Consider the following 14,505-nt stretch of genomic DNA (forward strand, 5'->3'; position numbering starts at 1 on the left):
GAATTGCATGCAACTAGACAAACATACATAAAATAACACAACATTAAGAGCATTTATATTAAAAAATTACTTAAGTTTTTAGAGCTATTCAGTTGATCTAGTAAAAACTTGAGATTATCATATCTAATAAGCTTTCTCTGGCAAAATATACAAATAAAGAATACTTCTTCATCTCAACAAGTTCAAGAGATGAAATTTGGTCCGGCTACAATCATTGGAATTTTCTTGACTGCACAAAGCACCAATATTTTTCGAGATCCTCAAGACTAGTAGGACGTGCCTCTTCAGAAGGGAGCCCCAACGCTTCAGTACCATGGACCAAAATAAACTCAGCTTCTTCGACATTCTCTACTACTTGAAGGCCTTGCCACTACAACAAAAGATGTTTAAGATTTATATGAGTATTACTGAAAGACGTGGAATCCAATTTGACCGGTGCCCTTTTTTTGCCACGTCATCGTAATCCCAGATCAGGTCAATTTTTCGTAAAAAAAAATATTGCAAGCAACATGACTTAGTATTTAAAAAAAAAAAACAGTAATATTTCATCACTCTCATCGTTTTCCCTCACCTGGTATTGTTTCCTCTTCCAGCATGGCTGGCTGTTCAGGACCACCACTAATGTTAACTTTCATCCAGCACCTTCATCGTCCGTTTGAAAAAATCGTTGAAACCACCTGTGTTCAGTATTTACGGACTCTCCGCTTTGTTTAATGGTCATTATTAAGGTAAACAAATCATTCACATTCACTCATTTACGCTATTTGTTTGTTTGGCTATAAGGAAAACGTGAGAAATCAAAAGAAAATTAAAGTTTGTGAAGTTATTTATTTGTTTTTGTGGATGTTGTTACTGTATAATTCTAGTTTTGTAAGGAGGTCCGCAACAGTTTTATTTTCTTATCTATATGATGTTTTGAAGTGTGTTGATCTTATGGGGTATTCTGGTTAAAGGTTTAATCTCTCAAAGGGAAAACTCTATAGCTTGTATTGGGTAAATGTTATATTGTAAAATGCTGTGCTAGAAGCTGTTCGATGAAATGTCTCTACGAAATTATATGTCGTTAGCTATACAATTTTTTTTTTTTTTTTTTGAGCGAAACCAAGACTAGAAAGCAATTTGATTTGATAATCTTTTTGTGATTAAAATTATCCTATTTCTTGCTGAACTTTGGTCAATATAGTGTATCACTTTGCAGGGGAAAATATCAATAATAATAATTTGATTTGTTGGCTTTGCTGGATCATTTGTCGTTTTTGCATTAACAACAATGTTGTTTGTGATACTATGGCAGACAAGAGAGAACTCCTAGGATAAAGACGGCGTATTTTCAATGCTAAATGTAAAGGTTTTTTCTTACAAAGAATTTTATACAGTAACAAAGGGTTATACACAAAAATATGAGCCTAGGGCTCAGACATGTGTGTCGTGAAGAATCTCACAATTGAAGACCCTTTAGTTGTGTCTTGAGCATTGAAGATTTTCTACAGCCTATTGCTTCTTGTGTTTCTGTTTTCATTTTTTCCTGCTTTGTCTCTGGAAAAAAAAAAAAGAACTCCACAGCAGATAGCGATTGCCACTGCCAGATCTCAAATTCTAGCTCGCTTATTTCAGTGTTTTTGTTTAAAATTACGGTATGTTTTTATCAAACACTTTGTCTGATTTCTATTTTATTTTTATTTCACCATGAATTTCTTTTGATATATGATAAACCCTAACTTCTTCGAGTGGAATCTACTATTCCTATCAGAAAATCAAATTACATGGAATTAATAGAAATAGCTAGGCACATATGGATCCACAGATCTTGCTCTGTTCTTCATTTCTGATCATTGAATTGACAAAATCCTGTAACAGTAATACCTATCTGCAATTATAAAACAAAAATAATTAATGATAAGTGGATTGAAAGGTTTAAAAAAAAACAAATCTAAAGGTTTTAAGGAAACAAAAAAAAAAAAAAGAGAGAGTAGACCTGAAGCCGGAGACAGATTTGAATAATGCATCGTCACTGAAAAGAAAGTTTACAAAGAACCTCGTTTATATAGAATCTGTAATAGTAATACCTCCATGATTCAATGGTCGCCGGAGTAACGCTTTTATTCTTCATTTAGAGTGAGAAAGAAAAGATGAGAGATAAAAAAATCTGCATTCTGCGAAAATGAGGAATGTTCCGCTGCCCTTCTTTTAATAGAAAATATCTGCAGTCTTCTTCGGCCTTAAGGTTACAAACACTGGTTTGGACCTTCATTTTATAAATTTTTAATTCTTCACATGAATTAATTGATTCTATATCGTGCATGGTGGTAGGAATTTTTTTTTTTTTTATATATATGGAACATATGAGTTATATTCAATTCCAATTATATAATTTTAATATTACAAGTAGAATTCTGATTGTAAACAGAACTCTAATTATATATGGAACAAAATATTTTGATTGTAAAAAGAATTGTGATTGTAAATATTTTAATATTTATATCTCTTTTTCAAGTGTCACAAATATTATATACCACTTTAATACGCAATAAAAACTTAAATAAATTTGAAAAATATAAACAATCTAAAAATATAAAAATATGTTAGTATTTTAAGTAAAGATTTTTTTGTCTTTGTCTTCATCCCTTTATCTGTTTCTATCAAGAAATCCTCTCCTCATTAGAATTAGAGAGGGTCAAGGCTTCTAAATTTATATTGAAATTCTTATCTCTTGCTAAGTAAAATTAGAATTCTAATTTCTTGTTTTGTAAGTCTGAAAATCTTTTATCTCTTCAAAGTAGAAAGTTCATTTTAGGCCCAAGTAAAATAAAAAGTAGAGCTTTTTCGTATGTCTCGCCTTGCATTTTTAAATTGACCCTAGATAAGCCTAGCCCAAGCCCATGGTACTTTCTTCCGTTGGTTTGGAGAGGCCCGACTGCCTTGTAATATTTCTTCCTAGGGAAATTTCATAGCAGTGGAGTGGACATAGCTTTCATATGAAAAGTTAACCATTATAAATCCTATATAATACATTAAAAATTGTCTAATTAGCTATTACAACTTCGACACTATAAGATTTCATGATTATCTTCTAATGGTCCTGCTCATTTAGAAGAGGGGTTGAGAGTTTTGGATTGCATCTTGAAGCCTTTGTAACACATTCATACTTGCACGGAAGGAAGATCTCTTTATCTTTATGATAACATATATTTGTCTATATCTCTTTTTGTTTTTTTATTTCTTTTGGGTAAGTTACTTTGTCTTTAGGATTCTGCATTTTATTTTAATAGTGGAACTTTGTTGAACTTTTATCTGCATAAATATGAAATTTGTTTGGCAACTAATTGGTATTGTATTGCTTTTTTGAGTTATAGTGCTCTCAAAACACATCATGCATGCTTTATCTACTTCAAAGATATTTTTAAATTTTCTTATGGGTTGATCTAGCTTTATCCTATATCAAGAAGCATTAAACACATAAGAGAAAAGTAAAAAGGGTTTTTGCAAACTCATTCTTTTGAATCTGTAGATTTTCTTCTTCTGCTTTTTATTCCACAATCAAATATTATTCTATACTTCAAATTGTTCTTTTGATAGGGAGACTGTTAAGGCCTATGCTTACAATTCCTGCAAGATGAGACACTAAATGTAGAACAATCAAGAAGAGGAAGGACCACTTGGGTCAACAAACACACATGGCAGCAAAGGAGTAAAGCAGATGGCAATTTCACAGCAACAAGGACCACCAAATTTGGAGAGGGGACGTGTCAATCTATGGGAAAACTTGACTGTAATGAGGATAAAAAAAGGGAAGGATTCAAAAAGAATTCAAAGAAGAAAATTGTTGAAAATGAAGAAGAGGGAGAGTTTCAGCCTCTCGAAAGTTGGAGGGATTAGTTTGTTTACTTGAGTCTTTTTATGTTTCTTGAATCTATATTAATTCCAATGTAAAGAACTGCAAGATTGATCAATGGAACCTTTATTGTAATTCTAAAAAATCCTTTCAATACAAGCATCAGTTTGCAAAAATTGTTCTGATTTTTGAGTAGATCTATCATTTAATACAACAGTAGCTATAATACATAAATTCCAGATTTCTTGTTCCAGTATTAGTCCAGTAACAGGAGTGCAGCAGCAAGGAAGAGCCAACCTAGCAGCACATCTTCAGCATCTATTTCATCCCCAAACACATTACAATCTCCAGCAAACATCCTGATACCACTAATCCAGCAGCAGTGAACAGAAGCTTCAAGCAGAACTCCAGGTCTGTGACACCCTGCCACTGCATTTTTTGACATGGTGACGTGATGAAGCCCCAAGTCTGTGAAGCAATGATCTAGTGGTTTGTGGCCTTAACCGTTTATGAGATTTTCTCTAAGTCACTAGCTGTTTGGTGATAGTGAACTTAATTTTTCCAACTGTGTGCCTAGATCATCGTCTACAAAAGAAAGAAATAAAATATGAAATTGACAAAGCTGAAAGAATAAGTAAAAAAGTTAATACAACAAAGAGAGTTACAACTTACAATTTTATGAACAAGAAAATAGTAGGTGAATCAATTTTTTTAATCTTATCCAGTTTATTTAGAAAAATTCTTGTTGCGCATCCTGTTGAAGCTACTTTGACTTCCTTTTTGTTTTTCTCTCCAAACTATTAATTCACAAAGGACAAATATCAATATTTGAGTTGAAACTAAACAAACAATCATAAAAAACGCAACTTTTAGAACATTTGTATTAAGAAATTACTTAAGGTTGTGAAACTGTTCAGTTTATCTAGTAAAGACTTGCAATTTTCATATCCAACGAACCTTCTCTGGCAAGATATACAAATGGAGAACACGTCTTGATCTCCACAAGTTTAAGAGATGAGATTTTATAGTGTTTCTCTTTTTTGTTTTTGGCTTTCTTTGATCCTGTTAAAAACACTTAAGCTTTGTTATCATCACAAAAATATTAAAATTTACAAAAATTTTTATCCATTTGAAAATGTCTTACTATGGTTGGAACTGATGTCATGCTGCTATAGTAGATTTCCTTCGCCTACATTTTTGCCCTACTAGCGTCACATTAAGTTTACGATCCCATAGTGACATGATAAAACCCAAGTTTGTGAAGCAATAATCTAGTGGTTTATTTTTCAAAACTCTTCATATTTTCTCCATTTTTTTCTTAGCCGTGTTGTTGTTTGTGTGCTTAACTTTCAAACCCTATACCCATATCACCTACAAAACTAAGAAAAATGAAATATGAAATTGACACGACTGTAGAAATACATGAAACAAATTATACAAAAGTACAATTGTGACTTACAAATTTCTGAAGCGATGTAATGTGTTCTAATCTCATCAATTTGCTTCAGGAGATTTCTTGCCCTGTCTTCCCTTTTCTTTATTTCAACAAGTTGTCGAGTAACAAGGGACAAATATCAATATTTGTATTGCAAATATGCTAATCAATAGAAAATAATGTGACTTTGAGAGAAATCCTATTAAGAACTTACTTAAGGGATAAAAGACTGTTTATTTAATCTAGTAAAGACAAGAACTTATCAAATCTTGTAAATTATATAAGCAGAACACCTTTTGATCTCCAAAGTTTGTGAGATGTGATTTTAGAGATTTTTACCTTTGCAGTTTCTACAAAAAAGAAAAGAACTTATCATTAGTTCAAAGATCTAAAAAATGTACAAGAATTTGATATCAAAGTTGAAAATGTCTTACCACCATAGAAACTGATTGCTCACAAGTTACTGCAAAAATGTCATAAGGTGAACATCTTATTTGAGTCTTTCATTCAAAGTGACACGTAACTCTCTTGTAGTTATGTGGATTTTATGTAAGATTAAGCCTACGTAAAAGGATCGAGAAAGAATATCTCACGTACTTCTTTAGATGAACATTGACTGGTCGTACTGCTTTAGCAGAATATATAAAGGTCTATTACTTGGTTTTCTCTCACCATTTGGTGGACTCCCTATGCAAATCCAAGAGTAGGGTACATAATATGCAATTATATTTGTGAGGCAGAAATGACATTTGATCTTTTTGAAAGTTTAAATATGCTTACATGAAGTTGGAGAAGGAAAACTTTAAGTCCCCCAACGATATGTGCAATGTTAATTCAAGTGTGGGATCCTGCAGAGTGTTGTTTGCATAAAGAAAGTAAATAATGATATCTGAAATAAGCTATAAAAAGTAAACCATAGATTAATAATGATGCATTTCAAATATTTTTTTGTCCAAAACAAAAACAATAAAATAACAATAAAAAAACTACATACACAAGCAGAAAAATGCAACTTGATTAACCGTTGCAACAGCTGTATTGTAATTTCAGCAAGGTTGCCAGCGGCACCTGAAGAAAAATGAATCAGAAGGAACCCAGATTTGGAGAAGAAAGTAGTAAGGATCTTTAGCAGATGTTTTTACGGAAAAATGGCAGGTATTGCTTACTTTTGATTACCTTGGAACCACAAGAGTTGAGAGAATGAATGAGAAGACGAAGTAGAGAAGTCTTGGAATAGAGGAACCACTTTCAATTTGTAAGTTCTCTGTCATCAAAATGCCATTCTCTACTTCTGAAACTAGAGCAATAATTTTTACTTGCTTCTTGCTGGAAAAAAATGATAAAATATTAAATTAAATTACAAGTACTAAAATTTAAATTCAACCATAAATTGACACGAAACATTACAAATACCTTAAAAAACTCTAATCTAAAAATCTTGTTGACAACTCAAAATTTTATTCTAATCAAACGACATGATAAAAGTAAAAATAAAGTTAACGAAGTTTAAACTCGAGACAAAGGAGTTATTCTCAGAACAACAAAATGTACAAATAAAAATCATAGAATGGTTTATATGTTAAAAGTTTTAATAGACCTAAAACTAAACGAGATCAAGTTTTAAATCGGTTATTCAATTTGAGAATGAAGTTTGATCAATACTTGCCTCCATATGTTACTGCCCTGAATTGTAGAAGCATAGAATTATAAGCCAAAATTAAATCTTTAAACTCACACAAATTAAGCAATAATATCATTTAATCTCTTATTCAACGGCCCTTTCAGGAGTTGGAAAATGAAACAAGAACATGAAGAATTCCCGAAACTGGAATTTGTCCAAGTTCAAAGTTGTATTTTATTTAGAAATGTCTAACCACTATAGGAACTAATCACATGTTGCTGCAGAAATGACATGATAATAAATTAGATTATAACGTGAAAATTTATTGGTTGCTCTGCTTTAGGAGGGTATATAGAAGTCCATTACTTGGTTTTGCTCTCATCAATTACTGGACTACATATATGAATCAATTGAAACAAAAATGATTTGGGATCATCAATTTTTACAAATTTAGAGGTATAAAAACAGTGTTGAATATGCTTACATGAAGTTAGAGAAGGAAAATTTTAAGCCTTTCCAATGATTCTTGCAACACTGAATCCAAGCATATAGGGGTCCTGCATTGTGTTGTTTATATTGAGTAAGAAAATAATTATTCCTCAAATAAGCTATGAAAATCTCTTAAATAAGATGACAAACCTAAATTGAACGAGATAAGCTTCAAATCAATTCAACGGAAAATATTTCAACTTCTGCTTCTAAATGTTCCTCCCCTGAACTCAAAACTCACAAAAAAAAAAAATCATAAGATTATCTAATCAGTTGTTGAAAGCTCCTCTCAGGAATTGAAAAATGAAACAAGAAATGAACTTTACTTTATTTAGAATCCCAAATATTGGAATATTCCTAAGCAGAAAAAGTTTCTTCGGTTACCAATAAATTTATGAAAATAGAAAGACACCTCGGCACCAAGCAGCCAACGTCAAACACAAAACAGCAAAAGAGACCATCCAAACTGAAAGGCAAAAAATAATATTGCACAGCGAGAAAAAGAAGCTGCAAACTGATTGTAGCTGGACCAGAATTGTAGAGGAAATTAAACAACATCATCTTGCTTAGTCACGGCACCAGCTAAGAGCAAACCAACAAGAACTACCAGTTCAGCAGCAGAAAATTCCTCCAGAAGCGAAAAGGCAGCCGTAAATTCAGACACATTCATGAAGGAAAAGTAGGGAAAGTAATCATCTTGCTCCAAGAAAGCCATAAACCTGGATATAGGAGCAGAGTCTTCTAACATGCAGACAGGAAGAACCAACATCCACAAGAAACAAGGCTTTGAACCTCCAAGCAGAAAGCAAATTTCTCCATTTCTGTAGCCATGTTGCTGTTTGTGTACTTAACTTTCAAATCCTGTAGCTAGATCACCTGCAAAACCAAGAAAAATGAATCATGAAATTGACATAGTTGTAGAATGATACAAGAGTACAATTTCAACAAGTTGTCCTGAAGACCAATATTACAAATTTCTGAAGCGATGTCTATTTGAAAGAATAAGTGTCTACATAAGAGGAAACAAAAATTCAGAAAGAATTTATCACATGCTTGCATAAGGTGAAAATTTACCGGTTGCTCTACTTCAACAAGATATATAGAAGTCCATTACTTGGTTTTGCTCTCATCAATTGGCAGACTCCGTATATAAACCCAAGAGTAAGGTAGAAAATTTGTAATTAGATGTGCTGAACAGAAATGATTTGGGATCATTTTAAGCCTTTCTGATGATTTCTGCAACATTGAATCTAAGCATAGCAGTCCTACATTGCGTTGTTTACATTAAGTAAACAGTGATTCCTTAAATAAGCTATGAAAATCTATTAAATAAACTTGAGGCACTGGAGTTATTATCAAAAAACAACTACATAGAAGTAAAATTTTAGGATGGTCCATATGTTAGAAGATGACAAACCTAAATTGAAAGAGATAAGCTTCAAATCAATTCAATGGAATATATCTCAACTTCTGCCTCTAAGTGTTCCTTCCCAGAATCCAAAACTCACAAAAAACTAAGCATAATATTATCTAATCTGTTGTTGATAGATTCTCTCAGGAATTGATAAATGAAACAAGAACATGAAGAACTTGTATTAATAAATCCAAAAATTGGAATACTCCTAAGCTGAAAGTTTCTTCAGTTAGCAATAAATTTATGAAATTAGAAAAGTTGGGTTAGAATTAGAGATACAAGGTATTATGTTAAGTTGATTAAAGTTAAATGAATTACCTGGACAAACTATAATTGAGATATGCTTGTTGACCATCACCTGTCAAAGTTCAAATGAGATTAATAACTTCAAAATTAATAGAAAAGATATTGGATTAAATAAAAATCTGGTTAATAGTAGAGGTGTCATCAAGACATTTTACAAACCTTTGATGGAATTAGATGTATCTGTGCCATTAGGAAAATTAGAGAAAGGAGCTCCAATAATCAACTTCGTACTCCTTTGAATTGTAGATGAATTTGTCATCTATTACAACTTTAGGAATTTGAGCAATCTTTGAGTAATATTTTCCTGTAACACTTTTCCATCGTTTTATAAGCGGTGGACAATCTTTAATATATAAAGACTGAAGTGAGGATGGCAGGGTTTGCAGGGATTTGAGTTTTGGGCAATTCTCAATTGTTAAATATTTGAAGTTGCCAAGATCTGAAATGGATTTGAGGTTCATAAGATCTGAAATGTAGAGTCGTTCATGAGAGGTGTGGCTGCCCAGACTTGGAATTAATTTGATCCTTGGGCAATTGGAAATCATGAAATGTGTAAGAGAGGTGAGGTTGCTCAGATCTTGGATTGATTCAAGCTGTGGGAGAGCAAAGATTTGCAAAATTCTAAGAGAGATGAGGCTGCTGAGACTTGGAATTGATTCAAGCTGTGGGAGATAACAGATTTCCAAAATTTCAAGGGAGATGAGGCCGCTGAGACTTGGAATTGATTCAAGCTGGGGAGATAATGGATCAGCAACTTTTTAAGAGAGGTGAGGCCGCTGAGACTTGGAATTGATTTGAGTTTTTGGCATTCCTTAATGGACAACTCTGTAAGAGAGTTGAGGCCGCTGAGATTTGGGATTAGTTCATGCTGTGGGAGTTTCTCAATTTGCAACCTTTTTAGAGAGGTGAGGCCACTGAGATTTGGAATTAGTTCAAGCTGTGGGAGGCCTTTGATGTACAACTCTCCTAGAGAGGTGAGGTTGGTGAAGTCTGAGATGGATTTAAGCTGTGGGAGGTTTTCGATTAGCAACTCTTTTAGAGAGTTGAGGTTGTTCAGGTCTGAGATGGATTCAAGCAGTGAGAGTGAAATGATATCCAACTTTTCAAAAGCGGTGAGGTTGGTCAGGTCTGAGATGGATTTAAGCTGTGGGAGGTCCCAGAATCTCAACATCTTTAGAGAGGTGAGCATTCCCATTCCCTTGTCATCTTCGCATTCATTAATTAAGAGTTGTCTCAGGCTGGTGGGAACACCTTCTCTCACCGACAATTTTGGACATACATATATTTTAATAGACTCAAGGCAAGGAAGATGGTGTAGTGAAGGTAAGGATTCAAGATTTTCACAAGCCTCTAAACTAATATTTTTAAGACACGTGCTATTATCAAAGGACTCACCAATTGACTTTAGCTCTTGACAAGCAAAAATACAGATGGATGTAAGTGCCTTAGGGAGGTACTCATTTCTACTAGATGATAATGTTTCCAGCGCTTTGCAATAAAAAAGTTCTAGTTGGTTGAGTGTCTCAGGTAACGCACCATCTAATGATATACACTTGAGATAATCACACCCAGCAATCTTTAAGAGTTCAAGAAGAGAAACACTTAAATCCTCCAAAAATGTCAGCTCTTCGCAAAACTCAATTTGAAGCGATTTTAGAGATAAAGGTAGCATACCCCTTCCAATGGATCTTAGATTCCGACACTCTATGAAGGAGAAAAACTTGAGCATGTACAACTCTTCTTATGTGAATCTTGATATAATGAGTGGATGACTTTCTCCTTCGCTAGCCATTTTATTCTGGTCCACTGTGAAGTCCACATCAAGTAAGAAAGAGCCAATAAAAAACAACTAGCCTATCTATTTACTCAAAAACATTTCCTATCCAACTACTAAAAGAACTCTTCAATATTCTATGAAGGAGAAAATTTAAAATCATATATATCAATATGCCATATGCCTAAAGAAGCAAATGACCAAACGTTTTCCCATTAATAGTGCACGAATAGCACCAAACAAGAATGATCCAAGGTAATGATGCATGTAGGAAAAAATATTTTGAAAAAAAAAAAGAGGAAAAGGAAGAGGAGATCGAAACTCTTGGTCATAAGCCCAAATTTAAGACCTTCTATATTGATAAAATAGCCCCTAAGAAGCAAGTGAAACCCTTACAAACAAATTTAGCACTAACACATCCTCCATATTCACCAATCTAATCCATAATTTCCAAGGGATACTAAAAATATGTACCATGATTTCAAATTCTATGTTCAATGCCTCTTAGAATTCAAGGATTTTATTATAGCAAAACTTGAGCAAAACCTTGTAGCAACTGCAAGACCCTTTTAAGCCATAGCATGGTCATCTGCTTCCATAATGGATCTAGCAATCACATTCTGCTTCTGACTAATACAACAGTGTAAGATTAACACCCACGAAGGTACAATATTGCACTGATATAGAACATCAGTCAATGCAACAACCAACCCAATCACATGTTAACTTAACTATCACAATGAGAGAGTTAAAGATGCCACAACCCTCTTTATATTTTGCACACTTTCAAACATAAGTTCAACCCTAATCAACACTCAATAATTATACAGTAGTACATGATCATTCCCATTTCGGCAAACAATACATAAATATAAACAACTAAGAAGCTCTAACGATTATCAACAAGGAGCACAAATATGCAAAATTAGCCGTCAAAGACTTCTCTTCTCAAAAGATACCATAGCAAATAAATCTTCTCCCATCTTTCATCATAAAAGATATCTCATCTACAAAAGCCTCCTACCAGTAATGCCCCTCCATAAATTAAACCTAGAGTGCTTCCAACAAAACTAAATGTTCAATCTCTTCTGCCCACACAACGTTTTTAATCACATAGTTCCTAACAATTAACAGATCTCCATGACCACTTAACAACATAATCCAACCGGTTAAATATTTTTTCCAAAATTGATGGCTAACAGAAGTTCAATAAATCCCTGTACAATTCTATATGTACATGTGATCGTGCAAATATTATCCTTTCATTTTCAATAAGAAAAATAAGCACAAATATTATCAATTTCACATATTGGGAAAATAAAAATATAAGCACATGTCCACGCAACCTACAAAACAGCTAGCCATCTCATCTACACAAGCTTTGCAATATTGTAATCTTAAAACAAAAACAAGTCGACTGGCATTTAACTTCTTAACAGAAAAATAAAATCAAAATACCATTCATCCAATATGTTGCTTCTTATAAGTGAAGCCACAAAATATATATATATGAATCAACAATTTTCACTCACTGACGTTTTCATGATCCATGTGTCGAAGCAACTTGATCTCACGAAGTGTCCTCTTTGCATCAATCTTATTATCGAATGCATTTGCTATCTTCTTTATTGCCACATGCTCATTTGTCTCCGAATTCAACACCGAACTAATAAACACCCAATAGAAATTACTCAACACATTTCCCATTGAATAGAAAAAAGAGAAGGAAAACACTCCAAATTCCCTCATCACATATAAAACTCAGAAAACATACCATCCATAAACAAAAATAAATGCACGCAGACACTAAAAAACAGCCCTTTCGCCAAAATATTATCCATTCTAACTAGCTGAACTCCTTGACCTACTCTACAAATTCAATCTTCATAGCCTTTTTTATTTCTCTTTGACGAAATGGCCACAAATTCCCCTGCACAGAAGCTTAACTTCCATCAAACTACTTACCCAAAAAAAAAAAATTCCATCAAACTAGTTTTAAAAAGCTGCTACATAAAAGTTCAGTTTTGATAACTTTTTACCTTTTAAAAAATATTCTTTTTCTTCATCTTAGCTTTGATTGAAGCAAACAGCCACAAATTTAACTTATCTTCAACATGTAACAGCTCCAAATACCTTAATAAAAAATCTACACCCACCAACACAAAAATATAAGATTTCACTACCAAAAAAAAACCCCACAACACAACCTTCACAAACCATCAAAATCCACATAAAACTCACACACATGAATCAAAACACATCGAAACAAAACAAACCCACACGCTAAAAAAAGACTATTTAACAACACTGGGACTGACTGAGACAAGGGAGTTAGTGAGAGAGTACCAAACGATGCCGTATGCGCCCTTCCCGATGGGCATAATAGGCGGCCTATACTTCGCCGTCACTTTGAATATGTTCCCAAATATGTTGTACTGAATAAATCGTCCCCCGAGACTCAACATCGCCGGGATGTTCTCGATCCCCGCCGCCTGAGGAGCAGCCGATGGCTGCTGAGGCTCTGATGGCGCCTCTTCCATCTCCGTGTCTGCCTGCTGGGCCGCAGCACCTCCTCCCTCCATTTCGACGTTGTTTTTGTTTTCGTTTTATGTAAATTTTGTGTTTTTGGGGTCGGGAGATGCATGGCTATCTCGTTTATGTTAAATAATTCATGCGCCTAGACCAAAACGCTGCGTTTTGTCCCTCTCCTCCATTTTGTTGGCCACGCGTATAAATATGAGTGGATTCGACTCACACTTGAACAATAAGTAACTTAAATCCATGAAAGTAATATTATGTATATATATTTTTAATATATAATTTTAATATATAAATAATATATTATTATATAATATAATATTATTTTATTTTTAATTTAAAATAATTTAATTATATATATATGAAAATTATGTATCAAAAATTGGTAAATATTTTTTTATTAAATTTAAAGTGATTAGTTCAAATTTAATTTATTCGAACTGATAAATGGTTATATCAAAGGAAGTGGACAATAACATCAAAGAAATAAAAGATTTATTAAAGAAAATAAAAAAGATTCAATGATGTCAATTTCAAACTCAACAAACTAAAATTGTTCTAATTCAAATTTAATTGTTCAAATCAAACTATAAGGTTAAATGGGTGAATTTAATTCGAATCTACTCATACTAGCAAAGGCAAGCCGAGAGTTTTTATGAATGTACAGATATCACATTTTTCATTTTTTAAATAAAATTTATATTAAATAACAATAATTTACCAAGAATAAATTATTTTTTAAACTTTTACTTATATAATTATTTAAGATTTTATAAGAAAAAAATTATGTCCAACACATTAAATTTCGAGAATATATTCATAGAATTGAAAATAAAATGAATGAAATATCAAATTAATTAGGGTTTTTTTTTCTCAGCTAACAATAAAATTTATCTGAAATATTGAAACAATACAAATAGACTTGTTAATATGCCATTAAAATTTATAGTATGATAAATTAATAAATATTAATCTAATTATCGACTCAGTTTAGTATAGTTTAAAAAGCCAAATCGGATTCTCTCGTCAAACCAATTAAACCATCAATCGTCAACTAAACCTATCGGATCATATATAAAATTGAGTTTGGTTTGAT

The 14,505-nt window shown here is 32.8% G+C and overlaps 4 protein-coding genes across 4 annotated transcripts in view; 1 reads left to right on the forward strand and 3 right to left on the reverse strand.

Annotated features, from left to right (window-relative positions):
- Nucleotides 1-529: 529 nt before the first annotated feature.
- LOC123220650 overlaps nucleotides 530-14,505 on the forward strand; it is a 60,833-nt gene continuing 46,857 nt past the window's right edge. Inside the window, exon 1 of the mRNA XM_044643213.1 lies at nucleotides 530-728. The gene's annotated coding sequence lies outside the window, so the exon portion shown is untranslated. The remainder of the gene's footprint in view (nucleotides 729-14,505) is intronic.
- LOC123220620 (putative disease resistance RPP13-like protein 1) overlaps nucleotides 8,371-14,505 on the reverse strand; it is an 87,311-nt gene continuing 81,176 nt past the window's right edge. Inside the window, exon 3 of the mRNA XM_044643117.1 lies at nucleotides 8,371-8,386. The gene's annotated coding sequence lies outside the window, so the exon portion shown is untranslated. The remainder of the gene's footprint in view (nucleotides 8,387-14,505) is intronic.
- LOC123220823 (putative disease resistance protein RGA1) lies at nucleotides 9,669-10,769 on the reverse strand. The gene has a single exon (XM_044643408.1). The coding sequence runs from the start codon at nucleotides 10,767-10,769 to the stop codon at nucleotides 9,669-9,671; it is 1,101 nt and encodes a 366-aa protein (XP_044499343.1).
- LOC123220647 (mitogen-activated protein kinase 6-like) lies at nucleotides 10,787-13,468 on the reverse strand. Its single transcript, XM_044643207.1, has 3 exons — nucleotides 13,218-13,468; nucleotides 12,408-12,537; nucleotides 10,787-10,903 (listed from the first exon to the last, which is right to left on the reverse strand). The coding sequence occupies exons 1-3, from the start codon at nucleotides 13,451-13,453 to the stop codon at nucleotides 10,802-10,804; spliced, it is 468 nt and encodes a 155-aa protein (XP_044499142.1). The 5' UTR covers nucleotides 13,454-13,468; the 3' UTR covers nucleotides 10,787-10,801.

This window comes from Mangifera indica, chromosome 7 (assembly GCF_011075055.1).
Source record: "Mangifera indica cultivar Alphonso chromosome 7, CATAS_Mindica_2.1, whole genome shotgun sequence".
NCBI lineage: Eukaryota > Viridiplantae > Streptophyta > Magnoliopsida > Sapindales > Anacardiaceae > Mangifera > Mangifera indica.